The sequence below is a fragment of the Cotesia glomerata genome, linkage group LG6 (assembly GCF_020080835.1).
Source record: "Cotesia glomerata isolate CgM1 linkage group LG6, MPM_Cglom_v2.3, whole genome shotgun sequence".
NCBI lineage: Eukaryota > Metazoa > Arthropoda > Insecta > Hymenoptera > Braconidae > Cotesia > Cotesia glomerata.
Window position 1 is genome coordinate 3,750,939 of NC_058163.1, and position 14,084 is coordinate 3,765,022.

At 30.6% G+C, this 14,084-nt stretch overlaps 2 protein-coding genes across 2 annotated transcripts in view; one reads left to right on the forward strand and one right to left on the reverse strand.

Moving 5' to 3' along the window:
* The window catches only part of LOC123268150 (lachesin), a 260,262-nt gene that overhangs the window by 13,827 nt on the left and 232,351 nt on the right, over positions 1–14,084 (forward strand). The gene's annotated exons all lie outside the window — the stretch shown is intronic.
* The window catches only part of LOC123268149 (4-coumarate--CoA ligase 1-like), a 36,852-nt gene continuing 31,172 nt past the window's right edge, over positions 8,405–14,084 (reverse strand). Inside the window, exons 2-7 of the mRNA XM_044733033.1 lie at positions 13,643–13,965; positions 12,524–12,731; positions 12,080–12,398; positions 11,728–12,022; positions 8,736–9,279; positions 8,405–8,611 (exon numbers count right to left, since the gene is read on the reverse strand). Coding sequence (XP_044588968.1) covers positions 8,496–8,611; positions 8,736–9,279; positions 11,728–12,022; positions 12,080–12,398; positions 12,524–12,731; positions 13,643–13,753 — 1,593 coding nt within the window. The 5' untranslated portion in view covers positions 13,754–13,965 and the 3' untranslated portion in view covers positions 8,405–8,495. The remainder of the gene's footprint in view (positions 8,612–8,735; positions 9,280–11,727; positions 12,023–12,079; positions 12,399–12,523; positions 12,732–13,642; positions 13,966–14,084) is intronic.

Consider the following 14,084-nt stretch of genomic DNA (forward strand, 5'->3'; position numbering starts at 1 on the left):
CCCCTGGGGCACGACGGTCCCCCTCAAAAATTGAGTAAAAATTTTTTTTTTCAATTTCCGTCAAGTTATGACCTCTATTATGTTTTTATGATATTTTGGACCAATATGTGATATGTGGAGTATGATGGACCACTCGAAAAAAAAATGTAACGAAAAAAAAATTTTTTTTTTTAAATTGTGATAAATTTGTGGTAAAATAAATTAGAAAAAATTTAATTGAACTGAAAAATTTAACAAAAAATTGAATCATACAGGAGAGAGTAGTACACGACAGCCCCCTAGCCATAACGGCCCCTCTCATAAATTAGGTAAATTTTTTTTTTTTAATTTTCCGTCAGCTTATGACCTCTATGATGTTTTTATGATATTTCGGGCCAATACGTGATATGTGAGGCATAATGGACCACTCGAAAAAAAAAATTGCAACGAAACAATTGTTTTTTTTTTTCGAATCGTAATAAATTTAAAGAATTCATTATTTTAGGCCTTTTCAGGTCAATGGTATTTATCTTGGGTAAAATGAATCAGAAAGAATTTAATTACACTGAAAAATTTTAAACACAGTTTTTTGAACTTAAAACATCAATAATTATATTATTAATTATTGATCACGGTATCCTCTGCACCAGGCAGAAACCCAATCTCAAAGTTTTATTTGAATTCCTTTAAGGATGTCTTACTCTACGCAATTCTATTTTGACTTGATAAAAATATAAAAAAAAAAGTCTGGTTCAAGATATTAAATATTTCAAGAACTCAATCTGAACACTCAACATGTGATTACAATCAATGTAAACTAATGTAACCTATTCATTGCTTAATAACATCTCTAATCCATGACTCTGTGGATTCTGAGTCAAGTCCATTGCAATAAAGACAATGGCAATCATCATTTTATATTTTAAATGTTTTTTTTTTCAAATTTTTTAGTTTTGATTTTATTTTATTTTAATTTATTTATTTTTTTTTTTTCTTTTTGTTTAACTGAGGTCTTTTTTTTGCTTCATTTCGATTTTTTTTCTTTGAGTTCTCGGCGATATTCAAGACTCTTCGGAATCGTGGTTTTCCCTCGACGACGTTTTCTGGATGGAGAATTTTTAGATTTTGATGGTAATGGCTTTAGGGGAAAAAAAAATTTTTATATGATTTTTTGAGGAGGGGGCCGTCGTGCCCCAGAAAAAAAATTTTTTTTTTACGATTTTTTGCAAAATTTCGACTGATTCATTCGAAATAGACGGAAAATAAACGAATTTGATGGTTAAAAGTCACAAAAAGGAAAAATTGGCTTAAGGGGGCCGTCGTGCCCCAGGCTCCCCTATTATTAAAGTTTATTAATAATAATTTTCATAAATGATTAATTAATTTTAAAAATATAAAAATTAATTTAATAATAATTTATTGAACCAGAAGAGTTCAAGCTCTTACAGCAAATTTTTTAGGTTAAAGTAAAAAAAAGGCGTTATAGCGCTGTCGACTGGCTATCAATTTATTTATTTATTTATTTATTCAATTTTTATGTCAAGACAAAATAGCCGAATGATAATATGAGATTTAACTTAAAAATTATGAACTACCCACACTGAAAAAATATATATGCGCATATATGCTGACAAAAATACATATACGTCGCACATATAAAATATATACGCCACATACTTTTTTTTTGCCCCCGTATATGCGGCGTATATTTTTTTTCAGTACGGGTAGTTATTGACACCCATTATTTAAATATAATAAAGCATACAATTAATTTCGATTATTCAATTTTATAAATTTTTCATATATTGTTAATTGAGAAAAAAAAGATCACATAATTAGATGAAGAAATTATTTTAAATTCGGCATTTAAAAAAAATGCTTTTCTTACCAAAGTTGTTAAGAAAATAGACGCTCGTATGCTGGTTTGATGAACTGGTGCTTTTATTTTTTTTTAATAATTAATATTTAATATTTTGAACAGTAATTTTTTTCAATTTTTTAATTAGAATTTAATAAAAATTTATATGATAGTTATTGTTATTACAGATAATTAAATATATTTAAAAATAATTTAAGGTGTCAATATTGAGACTCCTGTCAATATTTGAGGCTTTTACCTTAGATCATTTTATTTAAATAACGTGATTTAAATTCTCAAATTTTTTAATTAAAAATTAACTCGCGATTTTCGACAATGTATCGAGGCTAAGAGCAATGAACATCGATCTCGCGACTAAAATGCGGAAAATAAAAGCATAAAAGACAAGAGAACTATATTGGCACTTGAAGCATTTAAACGGCGTTATCTTGACGATGGACATCGCGGGAAAAGTCATTGGATACTCACGTTGCGGATTAACCGAATTATACGATGCAAACTGGACGATATATGTACAGGACAATTAAATGGTATCTGTCTATCTATGTATGCTCGGCACCCCTTTTCTCCCCTTTATCTTTCTCTTTCTCTTTCTCATTCACCGGAGGGCCGAGGGCCGTTTATGTTCCCGATACAACAGAGATATAACCGCCTGCTATCAGTATAGAGAAATTTAAATTCAATGGAGTTTCAATGGCCATTTGTGAACTGACATTCAACCCTATCCTCCATCGTATACACTATAACACTATTCTCTCCACCCTATATTCTATATATGTGTATATATCCGACCAATACACATTCAACACCTCTTGCTAATCCAATTGAAGCTAGAAACGATCGCGTGTTACTTGACAAATCTAATTGCTACTCAAATTTAACCATTATCCAAGTACGAGTACGAGTATACGAGCACCGACCACCGATGACTTTAAATTCATTTATCACGGCAACTTTAATGCCTGAAAAAGGAGGGAAAAAATGAATTTGAATTTTTTACGGACCAGTAGAATGAATAATTGAATTGATCACTGACAATTCAAGCTTTTTTTTTGTGGGATTATACCGAGTTTTTTATTTTTTCAGCTGGGCAATGGGAAGAGCAAAAGGAATTTTTTATGAGGAGTGATGTGAACTTTTTTTAGTTTTATTTTCTTGTAGATTTATTTCATTTAAAGTTCATTTTTGATATTGGTAAAAAAATTTTATTTTGAGAAAAATAGTTTTAATATTTTTTTCTTCTTTTTAAGTGAAAAAAATTATCAAAAATATAAATTAAACTATTTTTATTTTTTCAAATATTTTTTTTTTTTTTTTTTTTTTAACCCGTTCCTGCCTTTACGGTCATTTTTTTCTGCTAGTATAAATAAATCTGCTAGTATAAATAAATCTGCTAGTATAATAATAAATCTAATTCAAGTGGATGGTAATATTCGAATTTGAACTTGAACACTAGTTAGCTGGTGAATGCTAGTATCTATTCGACTCAATTTTTAAGTATTAACGATGGAAAGCAACTGAGAATGAAGAACAACTTTTGAAAAAGTCCATGAAAAATTAACCAAGCCAGGAATCGAACCTGGATCTCCCCGATTACACATCAGGATGTTTCACCATTAAGCTACCGGGTCATTCTCCATTTACTTCTTCTCAGTATACTCTTAACTCTCAGTAGCTGTTAATACTTGACTTTATCCCCTCCCTTTAAACTCTATACTACGATGGTAGTTGTAGTACTTCTGTTTAGGTTCGATTCCTGGCTTGGTTAATTTTTCATGGACTTTTTAAAAAGTTGCTCTTCATTCTCAGTGGCTTTCCATCATTAATACTTAAAAATTGAGTCGTACAAATACTAGCATTTACCAGCTAACTAGTGTTCAAGTTCGATGGTTACCCATCGACCTAACTCTCCAGGGACGTTCTGTCCCAAATTGTTAGTGAAGATGGAATATTACCATCCACTTGAATTAGATTTATACTAGCAAAAAAAGGACCGTAAAGGTAGGAACGGGTTAAAAAAAAAAGAATTATATTATCACGGTCGGAAAAATTAGTAGAAGTTAATATTTTTTTTCATTGAAATTTTGGTTAGAAAAATTATTAAATTAATATTTTTTTTTTTAATTTATTTTATAGTTTTTAATTAAAAATTTTTATTATTTTTTTTCCATATTTTAATTGTGAAAACGAACAATTTAGAAAAAACTTGAAAAATATAAATTTTTATGTTTTTTTATTATTGAAAAAAAATTATTCTATACAGAAAAAAAGGTTCACTTGAGCTAAGAAAATATTTTTCTTTCTAATTATATTCTTAAGCGAAAAAAAAATTTTTTTTTGACACAAGAAATTTCACTTATTCCAACAAAATTAATTCTCTTGCTTTAAGAAATACGTATCTTGATCCAAGAAAATTTATTTAACTCAAGAAAATCTTGTTGTTTTGAGAAAATTCAGCCTCTTGCTTCAAAAAATTTAGTTCGTGATAGAAGTAAATTTTCTTGTCTTGAGAAAATTTCTCTCTTGCTCCAAAAAATTAAATATAAAGATAGAAGTAAATTTTCATTAATATTTTTATTGATTAACATGTCAAATGGGAAGATCAAATAATATTGAATCATTTTTTTTTTCATTCAATATGTTTAATTGCACGCTAAAATAATATAAAATGGGTATCAACTATTCAAGAAAAAAATTTTCACAAGGTGAGAAAATTTTTTTCTCAGCTGAAGTAGGTGGTGCTGCTTCCCTAAAGTATCTAAAAATCTTGATCGAATATAAAAATTTATGGTATCAAGTATTTATGATAATTTGAATTAAGAAAAAATTACTCACCAAGAATAGAATTTCAAGAAAAATTTTTACTTCGGCCAACACAACTTCGGTCTTCCTTCAGGCACCCGAAAATTTTCTTGAGCCAAGAATTGCATGCCTTAAGCGCGAAGCGCGCAGGTATGCTCTACTCTCGCCTAAAAATCGTGATTTCGATTGAAACGTGATTTTCATAATTTAAACGAAAAAATTATGGATAAAAAGCATATTCAAATAAATAATAGTAACTACAGAACACGTTAAAAAAATGTTCTTATCGATTAAATAATATTTCTCAGAAAAAACTCGTTTTTCTGATGAATTAAATGAATGAGAGCGTGGTATTCACGGGAGCTATGGGCTTGATAACACCACAACTTTGTCAAAAATCACTTTCACGATTTAATTTTTTTTTTGTTTTATTCCTGAGGAAGTTTATCAAAACCCTTGTGAAAATTGCGTGTCAAAATAATTCCGTTTCGATACAGTTAATTTTTTTCGATTGCCAGTTCGGTGACTTTTTCTACGATTTCGGCAGCCATATATATTATTTTTCATAAACAGAATTGAAATAACTATAAACAAGCAGAAACTATACTCACATGATGGTAAAATTACTAACTGTTTTATCATCTGTTAAAATTTTTCTTTAGTTCGACCTACAGAGGGGATAATACTATTCGCGGGAAAATTCAAATTAAAAACGAATAAATTTTGTTATGATCTAAATAATTTATGTATGACATGAGCGCTTAAGAGCGGTTTATAGTTGATTTTCAAACGTGTTTTTCTCATGTATGTGATAAAATTTCGAAAAAAAACTCTTCGCTCTTCGATAGATAATTAAATTATCTATCGAAGAGCGAAGCGCTTTTATGGAAAATTTTCATTTATTTATGCATAAAATGCGTTTTAAGATTCCATTTGTTGTACAAGTATGACAGAGATACTTTCGTTTGTCCAATAGAGGGCGAGAGAGAGGAAAAATGTAAACCCTTCTTAAGGCATGCTCATTTGGATTTTCCAAACTTTTTTGTTCTCCCGAGTAAAAACAGAATTCCGCCGCACCACCGCCGCAACACCGCTGCACGGCTTTTTAAGCGCCGCACCACCGCTGCACTACAGCCGTGAAAATTTTGGTTATTTTACAAGTGCCGTATCACCGCCGCACCACCGCCGTGACAAGTAAAGAATTTATCTATTCGCCGCACTACCGCCGCACCAGCGCCGTGACAAGTAAATAAATTTCTATTCGCCGCACCACCGCTGCACCACCGCCGCACCACAGCTGTGACGCGCCCGGGTAAAAATAAAATTATTAATTTTGACGAAAAAATAATAAATTTCGTTCGACCGCCGCACCACCGCTGCACCACCGCCGCACCATACCACTGTTTGATGGTATATACATTGAAATAATATATTCGTTGATCATTCAAATAGCTTAACTAAATTTTTTAAGTTAAGTATGGCTTGCAGTGCAGTTGGCAATGTTCGAGATTTCCATGCAGACGATCCAGGTTCGAATCCCATCACAGTTCAATTTTTAAAATTCTTTCAGAGTATTTCAATAGGCGTACCGCTTCTGTGCCCGAGGATGAAATTAAAAATCTACATCAACAATACGACTAAAAAAATCAATAATTTCGCGGTGCTTTGGCCTGATTTAAAAAAAATTTTTTTTTTTAATATTAGGCATTCGATTAAAAGGAGGTTGATCAATAGGTCTTACATAAAGATTTCTAGTCGCATTATTTATTAATTAATTATTGCGTGATAAATTAATTATGATACCATTTTTTGTGAAATTTTAGGTATGATTTAGCATTGGTGCGGCGGTGGTGCAGCGGTAGTGCGGCGATGCTAGGGGGAGTAAATTTTTTGCGTGCGGCGTAATAGTCCGCCAAACGGCGGTCGTGCGGCGGTATGGTGCGGCGGTGGTGCAGCGGTGGTGCGGCGGTCGAACGAAATTTATTATTTTTCCGTAAAAAAGTTCCCGTCAAGAAATTTTTCTTTCTGTTAAAAAACTTAGAAAATATCAACTTTTTTATTTTTTTATCAAAAAAAAATTACACTTTCAAATTAAAAAAAAAAATTATTCTATTTTTAAATAATTACAATATAATGACTGCCTGTCAAGCATCAGTGCCAGTGCCATAGCTTCAGTCTTAGTTAACTCCAGATAAATAGATTACTGACCTTCATTATATGAAGTATATATACATAATAATGTCATCCAGCTATAGTATATTAAATATGGTATTACTCTGTATTAAATCAAGTTTAAGTATATATACAGTATTTTTTTGATTAAAGAATGTTAGCTGTCATGCGCCATTCCGAATAACATTTGTATCTTTTTGTATCTCTGTTATTGGCAACTAGGCTGTTGATATGTATATAAAGTAAATAAATAAATAAATAAATAAATAAAAAGTTTGGAAAATCCAAAAGTGCCTGACTCATAATGCTCATTTAATTATGAAATATAAAAAAAAAAAAAAAAAAAAAAAAAAAACTTAAGTCGTTTTATTTTAATAGTATTCATTTTTTTAATTGAAAAAAATAGCTATCCAATTATTTGTCAATAAATAATGAAAAAAAAACACATGAGTCGTGCAAAATAAAAAGAAAAAAAATAATTTAAAAAAAAACAGCTGTACTAGGAAAGTGATGCACAGGCGCCCCTGGTGGAATAAAATGTACATAATATCTATAGATATAGATATATCACCATCCATGTTAATTTTACATGGATATATATAGATATACAGTCTTGTAGTTTTCGTTTTTTATTAATTGCAATTAAACGACACTGAATTAATTAATCATTCGCATTCAGTGACCTACAATCGTCGATTAGAATTTTTTTAAAAAAAATTTAACTCAAATAATGGATTTTTTCACAAGTTACAGTGTTTCCGGGTTTCACACATGACGGACAGGAAAATTTTTTGACCTATTTTGGTGTTTTTTTCCAATTCTATTGCAGTAAATCAATTTTTAAAAAGTATGAAATTAATCTCCATTAAATTATCTCGACAATAGTATGCAAAATATCTTGATTCCGTGAACTAACAAGGCTATAATAATAAAAATAGCCGCCAAAATGAGGCGAAAAAAATTTTTCGATCGTAAAGCACTCTCTGAAGCTTCGCATCATGAGTCGTGCAATTATTATTATTATTATGAGTTTTACTTGTATACCGTTTCCTGGTTTTTACAAGGTTACTTTCCGCTCTATATTATCAACACAATTTTTCAACCTTTTTTTATTATCAACATATTCTCCACTCTTTTTATAATCAACATGTTCTCCACTTTTTATTATCAACATGTTTTCCACTTTTTTATAATCAACATAATTTTCGCACATATAATTTTCATTCCAATGCGGCTGTGGACCGACTTGTGCTTTCTGTACTGCATTTACCCTATTCCTCACCCCTTTCTATCGGTTGTTGGAATAGTGGCGATGGGGAAACCACAGAGAAAACCCATGCCAGTACAGGTCAGCTACCGGAGCGACCCCCGACGGTTGGTGTTGTAACTATTCGAATAACCGTCGGGGCTCGAACCCTCGCCTCACGACATGATGCACGAACGAACTATGAGGATAATGACTTAGTCCGCTCGGCCATCATGCCGCTCTTCATGAGTCGTGCAATAATATGACTGTTAAAAAAATATTGTGATTATTTTTTATTATTTAAAGTATTGCTTTATAAATCTAAAAATTTTCTCCATAAAAAATACAAAAAAAAATTAATATATTTTTCAAGTGCATAAAAAACATTTTTATATCTTCAGTTCAATTTTGTACCAACTATAGCTTTGAATTCAATTGGAGTTGAAGTCTCAGTATTTTCCCCGCCGGACTCTTGGGAATCGCGTCGATGAATTTCACACCTCCCTTCAAATGCTTCTGAATTGATACTTTATCTGGAAACAAAACATCGAAATTACAATATGACATCACTCATGAATATTAATATAAACATCACCAACAATAAATGATTGATGATATTGATGATAGGTAATCTGCAATCAAATGAAACAAAATTACCATCGACAAATTTGCGTAATTGCTCTGCCGTAACATCGGACTGGGGTTTTTTAACGACAAAACCAACAGGAACCTGGTCCCCGGTGGCATCATACTTTCCGATTACCGCAGCGTCATTGACATCTGGATGTGACAGGAGTATATTCTCTATTTCGGCTGGAGCTATCTGGTATCCTTTAGATTTAATGAGTTCCTTGAGTCGCCCGACAATAAATAAATCACCGTCGTGGTCGAAATAACCGAGATCGCCGGTGTGCAGCCAGCCATGATGGTCAATCGTTTGACCAGTTGCCTCAGGATCATCTCTGTATCCCAGCATGACATGATCACCCTTGAAGCACAGCTCACCCGTTTCGTAAGCCTTCAAAGACTTTGATGTCTCGGGATCAATAACTTTGCAGCATACACCAGATGTTAGGTTTCCAATTGTCTCCGATTTCTGACTGTTCCGATCACTGAGACACACTGCTACTGATAACTCAGTCATCCCGTATCCAGTTCGGATTTTCGCCCAAGGAAATCGAGACTTCACTGCTTCTCGGACCTGTCGGTAGCAATGTTTTATCTTCAGAAACATATGGCAATTCAAAGTTTTTTTGCAAGGGAAAATTTTTATGGTGACGTAGAAAATTTTACTATGTAAAACGATAGAAATGAATTTATATTAATAAACCATTACGAAGTCAATTTGTTTTAATATAAATTTTTTAAAACTCAACAAAAATATGATTATAATATTGTAATTTTATATAAATTAATTCAAATGTTAACTGGCCAAAAACGATGCTAAGGTGGCCAAAAACGGTACTTATACCCTATTTTTAAGCAGCATTGTAAGATTTTTTATGTTGACACATTCACTTTTACTATGCAGCTTTGGAAAAATCTATACTAATAAATGGAGAGCCGATTTTTTTGTCCGGTTATACTGCCAAAACTACTGAACCGATCGATATAATACTTATACCATAAGATGCAGCGTGTTTCGGAGAAGGTTTTAGTATATGATATGTTGGTGATTACTTATCCGAAACCTATATTTTTTTGACTTAGAAATAATGAATTTTTATTGTAACTAAATTTATTCTATTCGATTGTCATTTATTTAAAATAAATTTTTTAATTCTATTGGTTATGTTTATATACTAGGCAGATTTCTTCACTTATGAGACCTGCGATTTTTTTAACTGAAACTTTCAATGCTCATTACAAATTTTTTTTTTTTTTTTTTCACATCGATTATTATTCATTTTTGTAAGAAAGGCACGGGAATGTTATTGTGATTGCACATTGAAAGTTACAATGAATATTAGCTAGGATAATTACATGGATAAAAAGTGCATGCCAATTCGATAAAATTGGGAATCTGTGCAATTCAAAACAATACTCTAATTAAATTTCAAGTCTGGATCTAAAAATGCAATTCTATAAAGCGCCCAGCGGAGTGGGCGAGTATAATAGCTAGTAAATATGTAAAATGGAAGAAATTCCCACGTTTATATCCAAATTCTTACTATGTTGACACAGTAATAATTTGTATTACAACGTAGAAATTTTCCCCATTTTGGCTTCAGTATCTTTTCATCGTAAACAGCAAAAATTTCTATATTGAAGAAGTTTGAGCGTAACTTATGAGTCAAAATAATGTTAAAATTTTTTCTTACTTTTAGTCTTCCCGATATTCGTCAAAATTCTTTATCTTAATTTAAAATAATTTGAACAATTTAATAATTGATGATTTTTAATTATTTAATGAAATAAAGTCATAAAATGACTTTCGTATTAATTAATTGCCGGATTAAATAAACAGATTTGGCAACAGTGCGTTTGATTATACCCATTACAGAGACGTGCATAAGTGTATGAGTTAAATATTTATCTCTCTGTAACTATATTTCTATCCTTTTCTTTCTTCTCAGCTGTTGACGCGACGTTGCCAAATCTTTATTCGAATAAATAGCTGACGATAAACGAGTCAAAAACATAAAATTTAACTTTAAATATTTCAAAAATTATATCGGTAATGTAAGGTAAAAGCCCCAACAGATGATCATGTACCAGTATATGATCACTCCATGTATTTGTATACCTATATTTGTGAATATACTGATCATATACTGGTACGTGATCATCTATTGGGGCTTTTACCTTATTATTATTAAATTTTTTTTATATTTTACAATAATCCAAGTTTCTTGTGTGTAGTTCTTTATTCTGTAAAGTTGGGAGGTTAATATTGAAAAAAATAATTAAAGTCTCGACTAAAGTTTGTCCGCCATAAGAGCCCGTATATAAGGAGATAAATAAGGTGATTTTTGAAATTTAATATCTAAGTAACTATAACGGTGAATCTTTTTAAAATTTTGGGATTAGATAAATTACCTATTTATTTATACGCATATTTAATTTCAAAGCTCAAAGTTGGAAATTATTTTTCACATTAGATTCGCTCGAACTTTCTTAATATAATAATTTTTCTTGTGACAACACAGGCATTTTTCCGTAGATACAAAATTTAAATAATTATGAATTTGCCATCACTCTTTGACAGAGAAATTGTTCAGTAATTTGTAGATTTTAGTTACATGTAAATTTTTTCCAAGTAAAACAGCAATTTTTCCTATTTTGGCATGGGAATTTTTCTGTTTCATTTTGGGAAAAATTACTGTGTTAACATTGGATGAATTAATGTTTTAACATTCGAAAAATTTTTACATTGATTTTTATAGCGAAAATTTATATGCTTTTATAAAAATTCTGTATTAAAATTTGAATTTTTCCTATATTGGCACACAAAAAATTCCTGTATAACATATAGAAAAAGTTCTCATTTTTTATAAGTAAAATTTCTATAAATTATAGTTATTTTTCCGACTTTTTCATAGAAAAATACATATATGAACATAATAAAAATTCCTAAATTTTTTTTATGCAAAAAATATCGGAAATTTCCACTTTTTCTCCAAGTTAAATCCAAAATCCTAAAACTTACTTCTCTTGACAACGGAGCAGCGCCACAAATGATCTCCTTGAGCGATCGGAAGTCATACTTGCTTACAATCGGATTTTTGGCTAAGAATATCATGATCGGCGGAACCAGCGGTAAAGTATTTACTTTAAACTTTTCAATGGCCCGGCAAAATAATTCCGGCTCAAACGACTTCATCACCACCGCAGTGGTGCCCATCGTTATGATTGACATCATCATCGCGAATCCGTACCCGTGATAAAACGGCAAGAATATCAAGTCTATTGATTTATCCTGAAACTCTCGGAATTGTCGTGATCTGAAAAGAAAGCACTTTATTTTCTTAATGAATCTCAGGAGTGTGAGAAATATTTACCTGAAAGTATACGAAATTGTCAAGGCATTGTGGTGAGACAGCATGACACCTTTTGGCAATCCAGTTGTTCCGCTCGAGTAAAGAATAACGATTTCCTGTTCTTTGGGTTTTTTAACGCTCTCGGGTTGAAAATTTTGATAGAAATTATTTTTATAATTGTTATTATCAAATTTCGATAATATGCTATCCAATGTTTCTAATTGAATCAATTCAATTTTCCAAGGTAATGATTTAGTGGCGTGAAAAATTTTATCTCTTGTTTTTAATGATACAAAAATCAGCCGCGGGCGTGATATTCTGCAGCACCGTTTTATTTCATCTGTAATTGTAAAACAAAGAGTTGTTTGAAAAAGGTTCAATTTACAAATTATTTATTCTGTTTGTAACTTCGAATTATTTGGAACAGTTTATTGTTAAACATTATTTTCATTGGAATTAAATTACCTTCTAAATAATCTGGATTCATTGGCGCAATAGCAGCTCCGCGATAAATAGTTCCAAATACTGCGATAAAATAATTCAGAATATTGTCACTGGATATCGCAACTGTGTCGCCAACTTTGATGCCCTTTTGTTCCAAATATTTAGATAGCTTGATGCTTTTATCAAGTACCTCATAATTTGTTAAAATTTCTCCTGTTTTGGCATCCACCTTTGATTCATTATACAGTAATTAAAAAAAATTAGATTGAAAATTTTGATACAATTTATTGTGTAAAAGTTTTTGGAATATTTTTGCTATAATTGACTGTAACTTTGAACGAGAGATAATTTGTAGAGAATTTAAGGAGATCCACGCGAATAAGTAGTCAAATTTTTAAAACTTCCTAAAAATTTGTAAATTCAATCTACCTAGCCTAATAATTGATAAAAAAATTAAAAAACAGTAGGTTTCCGGGATGATTAATGAAATAATTAGGTTTGAAAATTGTAATTTTTACATGTAGGTAAATGGAGATTCCACCAGCTGTGTATTTGGTTAAGAATTTAATGCAATTAACGATTTTAAAATAATTTTATTTTCATTGAATTTAATTGAAAAAATAATAAGCTTTCGATTAAAACAATAAAAAAAGTAGGTTTCCAAACGTATTACGGAGATATTTTATGAAAAATCACAAGGAAATTCCGTTCTTTAAAGTCTTGTATTTGACTTGGCAACACCGCTTGCGCAGTTACTCGGCGCATAAGTAACCGCGGTTTTTTGAATGCTAGAAGATCTTAGTCATTTTAGTTAGACAATAAACATAAATAAATTTGAAGGTTAGGGAACTCTTGCGGTGTTGTCAAGTGTATACCGGTAATTCAGAGTGCTATATTTTTTATTATTCAATTAAATGTTGATAATTATTTAATGAGTAAATTTTTCGGAAATTTCCTCAAAAATGTTATTAATTAATTTAAAAATTGATTTTAAGATGGATAACGAAAGTATTTCTACATATTATTTTTTTATAGACATTCGTTACACTATAAGAGTACTTGGATCTCTTTAACAAGCAACAAAAAAGGTCTGATTAAAAATTGATTTTTTTTTAATTCTAAGTGTGTATAACCACATACCTGGACAATATGAAGCGGCGATTGACGCAATCGGTCCACAATATATTGCCCGAATGAAATATTCGGGATTTCAAAGCTCGGTGGTCCACATACTGTTATTTTTTCCTTCATTTTTATTGTTTCATCAATTTATTACTTATACTGAATTTTAAATAGATAATTTTCTATCTAACTATTAGAATTTAAACTAGAATGCTGAGCGAAGAAAATTAAAAAAAACACTTCATATTGACTCGGAATTAAGAGTTTGTTTGCTGTAACAAATTGCTCGAAAACAATCGTGAAATTCCTGAACTTTCTTCTTTTTGTTCAGATAAGTTTTGCTGGAAAAAAAATAAAAAAACAAACTTTGCATTTAAATAATATTATCATTTTTTTTTTTTTTAATATAAGCTTCAGTTTTTCGCATAAATTTCTTGTAAAATTAACTCTTTAATTAAAA